Source organism: Symsagittifera roscoffensis, chromosome 7 (genome assembly GCF_963678635.1).
Source record: "Symsagittifera roscoffensis chromosome 7, txSymRosc1.1, whole genome shotgun sequence".
Classification (NCBI taxonomy): domain Eukaryota; kingdom Metazoa; phylum Xenacoelomorpha; order Acoela; family Convolutidae; genus Symsagittifera; species Symsagittifera roscoffensis.
The window spans coordinates 24,143,964-24,159,016 of NC_087068.1; the positions used below are offsets into that span (position 1 = coordinate 24,143,964).

At 36.3% G+C, this 15,053-nt stretch overlaps 1 protein-coding gene across 1 annotated transcript; it reads left to right on the forward strand.

Annotated features, from left to right (window-relative positions):
• The first annotated feature begins 303 nt into the window (after positions 1-303).
• Positions 304-14,489, forward strand: LOC134851073 (probable cyclin-dependent serine/threonine-protein kinase DDB_G0292550). Its single transcript, XM_063866977.1, has 8 exons — positions 304-476; positions 979-1,189; positions 7,842-8,007; positions 8,559-8,768; positions 9,119-9,680; positions 11,698-12,055; positions 12,639-13,430; positions 13,699-14,489. Exons 1-8 carry the CDS (start codon positions 455-457, stop codon positions 13,838-13,840), a joined length of 2,463 nt encoding a protein of 820 aa, XP_063723047.1. The 5' UTR covers positions 304-454; the 3' UTR covers positions 13,841-14,489.
• Positions 14,490-15,053: the final 564 nt, after the last annotated feature.

Below are 15,053 nucleotides of genomic sequence, written 5' to 3' on the forward strand. Positions count from 1 at the left end.
AATTGGATTTTAATTCATTGATTTATTTTCCAAATTTTGCAGTAACTTTGTAATTTACTCGTACCATTTTTGCTTACTTTAGTAAAAATCAGTACGTCATTCTTTTAGATAATCAACTGCTATCGAGTTATTGAAAGTCAAAACATCAAATCGAGGAAAACTTCAGACCGTGATGCAAAACACACCGATGGATTTCGCGGCTTGCGCTGCGGCGGCGCTTGCCGCAAATACTTCCCCTATCAACTTATTTCACCAGCAACTTTTGCACCAAATCCAAGCTAACCAGCGAAACTTTTTCCAACAAAATGGGGGCAAGCAAACTGGTTGTGGTGGTGTGAACAACAGTAGTTCAGGAGGCGTGACCTCAGCCCAACTGACCCCTCCCCTTTTCAGCGCGTCGAGTGTGGCGACAACTTCATCAAGTGCCTCGTCGCCTGTAACGTCCAGCAACCCGATGGTGGAAAATTTGTTCGGCGGTTAGTTTTTTAAGGTCGTAGATTACTTATTGAGCTAAATGGCGTTAAAGTTTCGCTGTAATTTTTAAATTAACCATTCGAATAAAACATTTTGGTGCTTTCAATTACAAATTTATGCATTTTTTCAACTATGGTTTCATCATTTACCGTATATAAAAAAAAATATCCTTGTTATAAATATTTGTATAGAAGAAAAAACGTTTTTCTAAACTTCTTTTCTTGATTTTTTGCGTTTCTTCTGATAGTTTTTTTTTAATTTGGCATCAAGAAAATATTAAAATTGTTGATAAAATATGGAAATTTGTTAATTTAAGGCTGCAAATTAGGAAGAATTTTTTTGTTATGAAACATTTGAAAAATTTTGAAGAAATTGAAACAAATTTATGTAACCTACAATAATAAATGAATTGATCGTAATTGATTATTATTTTTGTGAAAAAAAAACTCTTCATTTTATGTGATGAATACTGGACTGTTAATGACACTGTGACTTATGTTTTAGTGGGTGCCTTTGGAGCAGCCGGGGGTGGATCTTTCAACAAAGCAGGCGGGGGCTTAATGCTGCCCCACCCGGCCATGATGCAAGCAGCACAACAGCACCATACCCACCTCCACCCTCTGCCCTTTCTAGCCAGTGCAGCGGCGGCGAATGACCTCATGTTGCCAGCAGCCGCCACTGCCGCCGCTTTCTTGCCCAAACTCAACCCACTCTCGTCAGTATATGTTTCTCTTCTCATTTAGTTTCTGGTCATGTCTGTTACCTATGTCAGTTTCATGAATGCTCATTAATTTCCACCCCTCCAAAAACACTAAATTAGCACTACAGTTTTTTATTGAGAGTTCTATCTTTGCTACATTCTGATTGAAAGAGGGGATTGCTAAGTAGATCAAAAAAATCCAGTAAAAAGTTCCCTTCACCCTATCCGTTACTGTGAGTTCTTGTCAAAACCATCTTTTGTAAAAAGCCATTCGAGTCGACCAAATTTTTTTGCTATTTCATGCAGAAAAGTTATCGACAGTTTTGCATATGAAAAACGACATTTTCAACTTTTTCTTAAAGTCTGCAACATCATTGGCTATTGAGAAAAAGTAGCTCTTTTTCTATTTGTTTGCCTTGGAGTTCTCGAGTGAAGAAACAACATATGTGGTTACTACTGTTTTGTTTGCTAACGAGCAAAACAAAATAACAATAACAAAAAAGAAGAGAAGTAAATAAAATTAGAAAGGTAACAAGAGAATTTGTGATGAGCTCATCAACACCACATAACAACAAACCAAATCCAAATCAACTACTGATAATTCAATCAAAAATGCACATCACCAAGTAAAACCGCGAAAAAAGGCTGATCAACATTCTCGCTAGATATTTTAATTAAAAATGCGACAGTTGGTAGGCTGCAAAAATAATTTCTCTAGATATTGTTGAGATTATTGTTCACATCACATCACACACGTAGTATTCTTTTTTCCATTCAAATTTGACTCTCTCAAAGAAAACTCGTAGGGGTCAAGTTTGGTATTATTTAATTAAAAAGCCATATTGGTCGTTTTTTTTGGGTTCTAAAAAACAATAAAAAACTGTCTCAGTGTCGAGAAAAACTGGTCTGCATTTTTGTTCGTTTTTCAGGCTAAATAAGACAAAATTTGACGAGATGCTAAACTTCTAAAGTTAGTTGGAAGTTAAGACAATAAAAGCGCTACAATTTCTTTTTCAATTTTTTTTTTCATTTTTCTGAAATCATGTTGCCGGAACATTTTGTGGTACTTGCAAAACAACTGGGTCTCCTTTTTGATTTTCTTTAGATGATGATTTTTGAAAAAATTTAGCATCAATAAAATATTGCCAGTAAAATTTTTGACAAAATATGGAAAATTTCCTATTTCAAATTAGGTGGAAAGTTTTGGTTTTTACATGGCTTAAATGAAACATTTAAGAAATTTTTAAGAAATTGTTTCATTTTTAATTGAAAGTTGCTGATTTTTGTTGAGATTTTTAGAATATCGAAGCTATGATTGGCTCATTTCAAACCATTTGCCAACCCATTTATGCAAGCTAATGGTTTTGTTTTGTTAAGGTGTTTGTTATGGAGCTAAGGGGTTTTTGTTACGGAGTTTAGAAGGCGTTTTTGAAAAACCTCCTAATTTCTCTGAATGAAAAGTCAAAAAATGTTTGAATTTAAAATTTGTATCAGTATGCGTAAAACTTGCCAGACTATTGTTGCTTGAATACTGCAATGCAAACTCAAATAAGATTGATAAAAAATTTTGAGTTAAGATGGTAACGTCGATATACGTATTATTTGGCACTCTCGATCTTGATCTTTATCTATCATTTATTAAGATTTAAGCACTGTTAGTTACAAAAAGAATAATTGAAAGAAAAACAATGCCATTCTGCATTTGAAAAAAGTATATTTATTTTAATGAAAAAAAAAATTCATTTTAATTCAGTTTTTTTTTCATCCTACAGCTCGAAAAAATTGGAGAATAGCAATTGTTTTTGCCTATGATGGTTTTTCACTAAAGAAAATTTCTCAAAGAAAACATTGAATGCCAAATCATATTTAGATCTTTTCAGTCGTGTTTGTGATTCCAAAGAAAAAGTATAAAAAGAATCTCGAGAAAGTCTGCTTCAACCATTTCCACAATTTGTGCCATTTCAGCTGAGAATTAGTAAATAGTCCAAACTAGGAACGCACATCGCTTGCTGTATGTAGGTAACTGAAATCTAGACACAAGTCTTTAAACATGTTTTAAAAGTAAGTGAATCCAATTTACAAAGTTTTCGTGTTTGACGCAGAAGTAGCTTGTAACGAAATTTTTGTCAGCATTTTAGTTGTGTGGTAGAATCTGGAACGATCGAATATAGCAAGTTGTTCTGGATTCCGCAAGAGCGTAGGATTCCTCAAAATTGATTATGTATGTGAAAAACTTTTTTGTTTATGTTATCCGCAAACTGTTCTGAATTCCGCAAATTATGTTCCGGATTTTGCAAATTTCGCTTTTTTGACGCCAATTTGAGCAACACATTGTTATAGCTATTTATATGTGGAATATAAAACAGTAACAAGATCAAAAAAAGTGCCGTGGTGTGGATTCCTTGTGTTCAGCTTCTCTTGTGGAATCTGCTTACAGTTGACAAAATACACAGTTTGGTCTCGTATTGAAATTTTTATCTAAAAAAAGTTTCAATATGACACCAAACTTTGTATTTTATGAATTTTCAGGGGGTTCCCAAACAGGCTGAAAATAAATGTGTTGCGGAATTCGCAATCTGCTAGCTATTTTTCTTTGATTTTTTTGCTCTTTCGGTTTACCGAACAAATGGAATCCATCGAAAAAACTTTAACTATAAAATTGAAGCTTTCTTAAATTTTTTTTTATTGCAAAATTAACCGTTTTCGGGACATTCGGTGGTGTTTGCTCAAGAACCAGTTACTCTTGTTCGCAATATATCATCGCAAATACTGAGCTTTAAAATTATTTTTAAAAAAACATTTGAATGCATTGTCGGTCTCAGTGAACTGATGATGGACTTCTTGCTCCCATTCCAACTTGCCTTCCTTGTTTTTTGTTGGTTTGCTCGATAATTATTTTCCTGTTGGTTGCTCTAACAATTCTGTTTGTCACTGGCAGCAGATCTTTTGTGTTGTTTTGGGCAAATTGAACTCATTTGCTCATCAACCCAACCCACTTTCCCTCCCCTCCCCCCTTAATGATGTCTTAAGTAGCCAACAAAATCATAATGAAGACAAGTGAATTCCAGTTATCATGTTGACTTCATTGTCCCGTTTTTGTTTTTCTTTTCCAACCCATTCCCCTTCAATTGATTTGTTGCTTTTAGGTCCAAATAAACTAACAAAGCCCAACTTGCGTGTGCTACTTGTGATTTGCTCATTAATTGCAAAACTAGTTCAAAACAACCGTGTTTGGATTAACAATTGGTTGGCGTACCAATAGTTTTAACCTTACTAATCTCGTCGCCTTCGCAAACCTCACCGTTTCCCAAATTTTTGACCTTTTGATTTTTAGAGCATTTTCCTTATCATGGTTAATTTTCTGGATCACATCAGTTGCTAACGTTTGGAGTACGTAAAATAGCTTTTTCTGAAATGTTTTCCTTTTTTTTTCCATACAAGAGTGCAAAAATAGCCCTGAGTGCAAAAATAGTCCTAGTATTTAGTTTTAAATTGCTCAATTGTAAGCAACTTAGCCGCAAATCAATATGTCAGCCTCTTAATTCCAGAGATAAAAATACAATTCGGACATAAACAGGCCTAATGGCCCTGTCAATATTTTGTTATGTTGTTGTCAATTGGGCCATTTGAGAGTATCGGGGGGCTATTTGGATTATTTTGCCCAAATGCAGTTAGTCGAGATATGTTTATGTTTTCCTCCTTTATCCATCTTCTTTTTCCTGAAGTAATCTTGATATTATCCAGAAATTAAGTAGTTTCCACAAGCAGCAAAAAAATGGCAATACGCGGGCAGGCAAAGTAACTGCAATAAAAGCTGGTCGTTTTATATTTTAAGACTTCATTTTCGGTTTTTATTGATTATAACCCAAGTTAACCTGGAATTCAAGAAAAAAATAGTTTTGAGAAAAGGTTTTTAGTGTCATATGAGTCGTTGTGTGAGAGTGTGCATGTGTGCGTGTGGGGAGAAGGGATTTGGGCTTGATTTGGGGCTTACAGCTGAGAGTATTTTGGGGGCAGGGGTAGATGTTTTATTTAGTCACTTAGTTATTTCTGCTCTGGAGAATTGATTAGAAATTGGGGCTGTCAAAAACAGTTGTTTCCCAGGAAGCTACTAGAAACAAAACAACCAAAAATCAGATAAATCTCAATTTTGTTTTATTTTTATTTCCATCTTCTGCCGCGGATTTTGAGTGCAGCCCGAAAAGCAAAATTGTTTCTCTTAAGACCCGTTCCCCTATTCTTAGAGGTACTAAACAGCCAAACGCAGAAGCATTTGGAAAATTATTGATTTTTATTTTCTTTCTGATTAAATAAAAAGCAATAAAATAATATACAAATACTAAATACTTATTTCCTGGGTATACAAATAAAAATAGCAGTGGCTTCCATTTTTGTCCATCTTTCATTGAGATGATGAGCATTGATGTTATGGAGGGTTGAAACTTTTATTGTTTCTGATGTGTTGACAAACTTCAAAATTACCTGACAAACAAATGATTTCATGCCTTGTCAATTCGAGGGAAAGCCCCTCAAAAATAATAACAAGATTCGGAATGGTTAATTGAATGTCAGTTTTTAGTGAAAAACTTCCAAATATTCAATTCTCATCAAATTCATTGAAGTTTTCCACTGTCCTGGCCTAAATATAGAAAGTCAGAGCAAATTACACGAAGGTATATGTCAATATGTGTCTTTTGATGGTAACACTGACAGTCCGTTGGTTCATGGTTTTGCCAGTTTTTCTAAAAATCAAAAATTTCTTAGTTTTTTTATAAGATTTGTTGAGAACATTTTCGCTCCTTGATTCGAAAAAGGGTTTTCTATTTAAGTTTTCAGAATTCCCTTGGCTCAAAGTTTGTTAAAAGAAGGATTTTCTTATTTGTCAACTTGATTCAAATCCTGACAAAACAAAGTCACAACAAGTCAATCTGTTAAGTGCCCCAAACAATACCTTCTTTACTCTTCTCTCCAGCCCAGAATGGAGCAACCAACAAAATTAAAAGCCAAAACAATAACCTCAGCCCCTCTTTAGAGCCAAAGTCCATTAAACCAAAGCACCAATTCTCCGCATAATAATACCCAGTCTCTTAAAACTGTCTACTCTCTCCGCAACAATAATCAATCTGCGAAGTCGTTTTCCAAAACCAAAGGTAGATTTTAATCAATCTGAACGACAAATAAACAAAAGGATCATTACCTTTCAATTGACACAGGGTCAAGTGTTTTCTCCCATCACCCAAGAATTATAGGAAAAGCTCAAAAAATGGCAAACATGTTTTTTTTGTTGCGCTGGAACAGCATTTTGTGTTGTTTGATTTTTGTTTTTTCAGCTTGTTTACTTATTTGTGACTGTTGTTTTTTTCTTGTGCTTGCTTGTTGATTTGTTACGGCTCAAACTGTTTTTTGTTTTGTTCTGATTTGTTTTCTTTCACGCTGGTTTGCTCAAACATCAACAACCAACTACTTTTTTGTTTTCTTGCTAATGGCGAGTTTCGTTGTTCTAGTCTAGCAATTTGTTGACGAAGCCTAACAACATTCAATTCGACGTTGTTTGTTATGTTTGTATGCTTGGCTGATAATTTATTCATTTATGCCAAAATTTGTTTACCAATTCAGATTTTAGACAGAACCAAATGGTAAATTGTATTTAGATGTTGATCGAACGAATTGTTGGTCTTCTCTTGTTTATTTGCTGCATCACAGCCGCAGTTGCTTTTATCACGCTTACGTGTTTCTTAAAGTATCCAGAAAAAAAAAACAATTCCGGTAGTTTTCAAAAACCTTATCAGGTATTTTTGAGGAATCTTTATCTTGAATTATTCAAAAACTTTGCCTCTGAGTTTGAAATCTAGTCTCAAAAGCATAAATGTTTTCTGAGCCGGAATTTGCTTGAATTTTAAGGCTGGGTAGTGGGTTCTTTACTATTCTTTTCTGTTGGTCTTAATTTGTGGTTTGTGTATAATAATCTGATGTTATGTTGCTTATCATTACAGTCGTGTGTCGTTAAGTCCATAGTTGTTATCGTGGTGCCACAAACAAACATCACTTAATCATTGTTGGTTATCGTCACCACCATCACCAGAACTAAAGCGACCACCACCACCAATCTCGTTTTCCTGTAGTTTTCTTTTCTCACTTCGTTCGAGCCAATCTAAACATTCTTATGAATCGCATTTATCAATTGGTAAACAGAGCAAGTAAACTTTGAAAGTAAACATATGCATTGCATACCTATCTTTCGTGGTCAGAAATTATGGCGATAGAGTTTTGAAAAACCAGAAATTGTCGAAAAGTCATCTTACATAGTAATGAGAAAAACTAGGTAAGTACCGGCAGTGTTTTTGGCTTACAAATATTTTTGTAAAAGTTTTAATCTGGCTTTCAATGGCCTAAAATATTAAAAACATATAACTGATACTTCCGGCCGGTGATCGTAAACAGTGGTTTACTGGTCGCAAACATTGAAAGTGAGATGCTGCTTTGGATTTGGATACATTTTTTGGTATCGTCTGTATAAATACTGTTCAAATACGGTATCTTCTGTTTAAATACTGTACAAATACGGTATCGTCTTATGTCTTTGAATCGAGATTTGGACTCCAAACCAAAAATATTTGAGCGAATAACTGCACATCTTAAAATTATTATTTTTTAATTTTTTTTGCAGACCCACAAATGAGGATGGAAGTTCGCACCCCCTATTTGCGAACAACATGTGCAAGTGGCCTGGCTGTGAGCGCATCTGCGAGGACTTCCCCGCCTTCCTCAAACACCTGACGGGTGAACACACTCTGGACGACAAGTGCACGGCACAACTCAGGGTGCAGCAGCAGGTGAGAATAGAGATCGCACTCTGCACTCTGCACTGTTCACTGTGCACGGTTTCAAGCATAAGTAATTTCACGGTTCTTATGCAAAAGTATACTCTGCGCAATTTATCCCAGATACTTTCCACTTTTCTTCAATGGGCTCACTTTGAGCGAAATGATTATTAAATAAATGTTAGGACTAAATATCTCCCACTCCATAAAACCCCACTACCCAAGGTATCCTACGTCCCAAAAGTTCAAATCAAAATAATTTGAGGACAAGTTTTCCAAAGTTTTTATCTGGAACTTTCAAGTGTATTCGAATAGAAAAAAGTGTTATGACTCCTTGTTTAAATATTTTCATATCTGAAAACTCAAAGAGGTTGCAATATTTTCAGATACAACAGCCGCTATCAATCGAACAGCTTGCTTCAAAATGGTTGCGACAATCAAACGTCTCTCAATTTATGCCATGAGATAAAATAAAAACTAAAAATCTGATTTTCATACGGAAGTTTTTTTTTTCATAGATGAGACAAAGTTTTCTTTAAATGTTGTTACTTTTTGTATGCTAGGTGGTGGCTCAGCTGGAATCCCAATTGCACCGAGAGAGGGAAGTTTACATTGCGATGACGTCACACCTTCAGAGCAGACAACAGACCTCCCACTCCCTCTCCCACTCTGCTGTAAACAACAATAACAACAACAATAAACCACACAACAACAACCACGGTGTGCAGGCCAATAGCAATGGGCAAATCAAACAAGAGCCGAATTTCCTCTTCGTGAGTACTTTTCATTCGTATTATCTTCAAGTTAAAAGCTGAGATAGAACTTGAAAAATTGTTGTGACTTTGGACCAATATATCATTTTTAGACTGCCTGCTTTTTTCTGCGAATGACTAATTATGAAAAGTTTGATATGATTTGGACTTTCAAAAATAAAAATTCGAAATGTGAAAATTTGCATTTCAATTTTTCATTTTTCGAACGCCCAAGTCAAAGTTTTCACTTTTCACTGTCGTAGAAAAATGAAGCCATTCGTAATTTGTAGAAACTCAGGTTGTTCGAAGATTAATTTTGTTGTTTTTTTTGTGAAATTTGCACAATAATATTTTTTTCGTGAAATTTGCAGGGAACACCACTTGGCAACTTGTTCCTTCAAAATGGTTTCATAAACAACAACAATAACAACAATAACGCAGCTCTAATGGCTAGCCTGACAAACATTGCAAATGGAGCCGCAAACATAAACAGCCTCGCCCTATCTTCGCCACCATCAAGTGTTCAAAACACAACAAACAACTCTTCATTTATCAACTCTGCATCTGTGAACAACACAACAATAAACAACTCTGGGAATAACGACTGTTCTTCTATTAAGTCATCAACATCACCGACGACTTCGGAAATCTTGACCAGTCTGATAAATCGGCAAGTCGCCATTACGTCTTCGATGGTCGCAAATAATCAATCTGGAGGTGGGACTCATCATGCGCTGTCGGCATCTGTGCGCGAGGGCGGAAGCGGGTTGACGCCGACAATGACGGCTCTTGTGACTTCCACTTCGCCCAACGGTCTGGGAGTGGACGTCAAACCGAACTTGTTCCTGGACACTTCGTCCCCACCCACGCCTGTGTCGGGGGGAGGGGGTCCTATGAAGAGACGGGACAAGTCGATCTTGCCACTTGCAGCAGGTAATTTTTTATTAATTTAAGAATGATTTCTTAGGACTTGTTTCATATCACAAACATCAGCGGATTTAGGGGAGGGGGCGCCGGGGTATGGGGGTTTGAACGTTTTCTCTTTTCAGGGATTTGATCACCTGCCGACCCAAAGGGTCCTCCCTTCGTACTATTTTAAGATATCCATTTTTGGATGACGGACCCTAAATTTTTCTTAAGGCGCCGAAGGCGCCTATGTATACCAAATTTGAGGGGGAAGCGCGCGATTTTCCAATGCAATTTTAAAGTCAAAGTTTTCCAAAAAGTGCCTGAAACTCCTTTTTTGGATTGTTTTTTCAAATTTTCACCTGCAGCACAGAAAATTTGGTGAAAATAGGGTCATTATAGTGATTTGTGGGGGCTCGAAAAATCAATTTGGTCGACCTAAAAAATCGATAAAATTTCAAAATGTTTTTAAAAGTTCGGCCACCCCTCGAGAAAATTCAAGATTCGCCCCTGATCACAAACCCAATCCAATTAAAGCCCACTTTTTCAGCAAAATTTTTCCATGTTATCTAACCGATTTTTTGTACAATCTTTCTCTTTATTCGATCTGGTACCAATTAGGGTTTTTCAGTAAGTGACATTTGCGTGTTGGTAAATAAATAGAATAAATTGCATTTCCGGCTGCAGTGTCAACATATTAATTGCATCCGGTGGGAAAGTGTCAATTGTCAATTAAGAATAAATAAACTCATCCCTGTTTTCCTCTTTCTGCCCCTATTTCAAGTCCCAATTGACAACAAAAAATAAATTCGAGCTTTTTCACCAGGAAACAATCAGGAAATGGAAGGTACACAAAATAGTACCGACGGGGGAAGTGCGAAAGTGGGCTTCGAAGGGGGTCGGGTCGTAAATAAATACCCGCGCCCCCACCCTTAACCACCACGCATGCACACGCATTAATCACGCTATTTAAAAAATTTAGTGAGAAAATGAGATGGCCAAAAATTGCTATTGTTTTTTTTTACAAAACATTCCTGGAACGCGTTGAAAAAAAATCAATCAAGAATTTTTTTCTTTCAAGAAGCGTTTAAAATTATCAATTGCTTTCACTTTACCTAGCAGGATCAATAAACAACAGATAAAACACAAATGTTTTTTTTTCTGCTTGATATTTATCTAAGATTGCGCAACTTTTTAATGCTCCAATTGTTTTTTCCTGCATTAATGCGTTCAATTTATTTTAAATACTTCAAGTGGGTAAATAGATGGGACTTTATTGACACTTGGAATCAAAAGTCACTTTTCTCTTTCTTCCGTGCCCATTATTTATCCCCCTCTTTAGAGTATCCCCTCCCCCCACCCGTCACTTTAGTCATTGTATTCTAATCCAATGGATACAATGACTAAGTACATTGGAGTAAGCAAAGTTGTTTTCTTTGGCTGACTTTTCCAATTTATTGATGAACTTGAACCCTCTCCGGCCTTAATGTTGCGAGTATAATTTAGCCCAGTGGATCGGGTAGCGTCAAATTAAAAAGAGGGTTCTCAAAAACCCCAAGTTGCCACTTTGGTATGTCCGTCTTGTGTCAATATAAACAAATTGCAATCATAAACAAAACTTTGGCCGAGGTCTCAAATACTTGACTAAATCTTTTATGGTGATGCTGTCAAGAATATGTAAGCCATTTATAAGGAACAATCCTACACTTCTTCATTACTTTGTGTAAAGAAATGTCAAGTTTTTAGTGCTTGTTCTAGTTACCACTAATAAGAGTGTTGCGAATCTCGAACTGCGTATAAAAGAAAATTGAGCAAGAATTTTTTTCCTTCTTTTTTTTTTACTTTTGACAAATTTTTGTTTTGGCTCCTTCCTTTTTAAAAAGATTTTATCATAAAACATGCCAATTGTGAGCACATTTACTGACGAATTTTTATGATCTTAATGGAACTTCGGGGGCTGAGTTTTAGTTTATTTTTTGCCAGAAATTATTCACAAAACTGAAATTAAACGTTGAAAAAAATGAACAAGAAACTGGTCTTTTAGAGATTGAGAGGAACCGCGACTACTACCAGTCGAGTGACGTCAGACCCCCCTTCACTTACGCCTCCCTCATCCGACAGTCCATTCTGGACCACCCTGAAAGACAGTTGACCTTGAACGAAATCTACAACTGGTTCCAGAAGACTTTTGCTTACTTCAGACGCAACGCGGCCACCTGGAAAAATGCTGTGAGACACAATCTGAGTCTCCATAAGTGTTTCATTAGGATGGAGAATATCAAGGGATCAGTTTGGACGGTGGACGAAGGGGAGTTCCAACGAAGACGTCTGCAGAGGTTGGGATCCAAGGTCGAAATGGGTCAGCAACAGCATAACGGAGACCATAATGGATCATCGATGAAGTGAGCAGTAATGATTTGTTGCTTCGTGTTTCGAAATAGTTAAGCTCTGAAAATATCTGGTAAATCTCGAAAGTTTTACCTTAGAATTTTGCTTAAAAGAGAGAAAACACCCGAGAAAAACTTTACTGTAATGTTCGAAATTGGTTCGCTGAAATTTATTCAACATTTTGATCTTGGGGTCAGATTAAATTATCAGTCTCAATTTCAGATTAAATTATCAGACTCAATTTTTATTCTAGTTTTTTTTGTATTTTAGCTGCTTTTATTTCCAAGCTACTATTTAGTGGTTTTTATAATTCATCGACCATTTCAGCACCCTCTAAATAACTTGAAAAATAACAATCTAAAAATCTCAAAAAAGTATAGAAAATTTTTTCTAAATTAAAAAAAAAAATTCTTGTTTTTATTTTACATATAAATTGCGTGATCTGACCATTCACTGCTACTTGCGCACAGGATATTCTTGTTTCAAAATAAATGAATCATTTTTGGTCAGGGGGTTTTATGGATCTACATCATGCAGAACCAGGTTTCTTTTAGATGGTATTTTCTGTGAGTTCTTGACTTTTATTTACCTTTTTAGCTCTCCTGAATGCTTTTTGGGATCAGAACTAACTCCGAATGCATTGGCCAAAGAGGAGCCACTGGAATTCCACTTGAACGAAAACGAGGCACTGAACCTTTCAGTTCGCAACCCCCACTCCGCAACCCAAAGTCCCCCACCCACCATGGTTAACAGCAGTATCGGTAACCCCTCCAGTTATTCTCATGTCAATACATCATCATACGCAGTAGCACAGGTGCTTCAACAGCTAGCCAGTGGAGTCTCTTCGTCAACTCAAAATCATCTGTTGCGCAACGAGATGACGTCATCTATGACTCAGTCATCCGATTATGCAATGGACACCTCTGAAGAGTCCGCAGAAAATACTGTGGAAAATTCCAACTTGAAACTTCACGAATCTCTTGCCAACGAAAGCATTGCTTCGACGACTTATGCTTCCTCCGCTTCTAGCCAAAACAATCAAGTTTTCGATTTCTCTTTTGCCAGCTCAGCTTCCACCGCCTCAGATGAGCCGGTTTTTATCTATCCAAGTAGCGAGCAGAAAATAAATGCAGGACTTATGGACCAAATTAGAGTTAATGTCAGTGAAAATGAGTCGGCGCGTGTCTTTGATCATGGAAATCTGGGATCTGATGGATCTAACGTCGAGGAACATCGCCGAGAGTCCGGATCCTCATCGGGCTCCGAGTCGAGTAACTCTGGATCTTTCGCGTTGAAGAGTTTTCTCGAAACTCCTGAGTTAAACTCATTGGAAGTACACGAGGAAGAGGAGGAGGATGTGTCATCAGTTAGTCCTCAAAACAACAATAGGTAAGAATTTGAACAAATTTTGAGGAATTGGGCCGAATTAAATAGGCTGAAAATGACATTTTGAGCATCCTCGTAAGTCTGCTTACAGAATGAGTAATGCTAGAAAGTAACTGAGATTCACAAGTATATGAAACCAGGTTTTTAGAAAAACATACACTGTTTGTGTCGATGTGAAAAATGATTATCTGAAAAGATATGGATACTGCACTGAAGTTTGCAACGTTTCTTTTTGTCTTGCTATTGGTTTGATCATTGATCTCATATTTAGAACAACTTCTCCCACAAGCGACAACAACGTCGCGTCATCCGGCGGTGCTGCATGTGTCACCGCGACGTCATCAGCCGGCAACTTTGCATTGACATCATTAAACGATGCGCCATCAATGCAATATGTCAAGAGCACTTGCTGAGTTATATTTACAAATTTACAGGACTATATTTCAAGATAGTCCCAGAAATATAATTTGTATTGAGAGAAAGTAGCATTCGAAACCGTCTCCAATAGGACCAAAACTCTGATGGGACCAAAAATGTTGCCAAAAACTTAGATGATGTGATTTTTAAAAGTTAATTGTAATTTCATACGTCTCGATATCTATGGTGAATCAATTCTGGAAAATTTGTAACCATTTGTATGAAAAACGACTTGTACTAATTCATTGACATCGCTTATAAGTTGATAAACTACTGAGACTACCACCGACGCACTATAAAACCAAGGATTCTATAACCAAAACTTTAAATCATCTGATTTAAATCATCTTTAGCTCACATTCATGTTATTGCAACATCTAAAAGTCACTATTTCATCGTTGTAATTCTAGCTTTGACATTGACCTTTGGTATTATAAATTAGTATTTAATTAGTAGAATTTGTATCTGAGATATATTTCGTAACTATTGCGCAATAACACTATTTGTAATTACGTAATAATGAAAGCCATTCATTCCTTATATATGGGTACTGCTGCTCCAATGAAGTTGCTCCCTTGTTTAAAGTTCTTCCTTATTTGTTAGAGTTGGGTTTGTTTTATCAGAAATTTATTCTATTTTGTTCAATGTTCTACTTCGAATTTAAATTTGCTCTTATTCAATTTTCCGTTCACGTGTTTGACCCTTTCACCACCCAAAGAGCTTTTCTTTGATTTGTTTTTTGGCGTTCATTTTGGGCCGATATTTTCACTTGCTTCAAAAAAAAGCGTGACAAAAGAGCATTGATGGATTTTAGAGTACTGACCGGTTCAGTACAATGTGCCCAAAAAGTGCCTGTTCAAGAGTGCCGAAAACTTATTTCAAAACAAGGTTTTACGCAGACTGAGGACAAAACAAGCCGTGAAAACTAAAGAAGGCGTTCAAGAGTGTGAAAGTGTTCCTAACGTCCGTATAGAAATACGTTTAACTTTACAAAAGAGTTTACAAGGATAACATTTCAATTTTAAATGGACAAGTTCGCCAATGGCTATCCGCAGTTCCAGCTCTCTCTACAACGTTGACCCTGACCACGTTACTTGAATACCATGCGTTAAAAAGTTCTCTAATATAAGTTACACAATCAGTTAAACAGTCTCCACTACATTCCCCCGTCAACAAAATCAAGACATCATAATAAACATTTAGGTTACT

What these genes read in the sequence shown, in the direction of transcription:
- LOC134851073 (XM_063866977.1), top strand. Translation starts at nt 455, where the DNA reads ATGGTGGAAAATTTGTTCGGCG. An exon ending in AAGAGCCGAATTTCCTCTTC is followed by an intron (nt 8,769 to 9,118) that starts GTGAGTACTTTT and finishes TGAAATTTGCAG; the next exon opens with GGAACACCACTTGGCAACTT. An exon ending in AGTCCTCAAAACAACAATAG is followed by an intron (nt 13,431 to 13,698) that starts GTAAGAATTTGA and finishes TCTCATATTTAG; the next exon opens with AACAACTTCTCCCACAAGCG.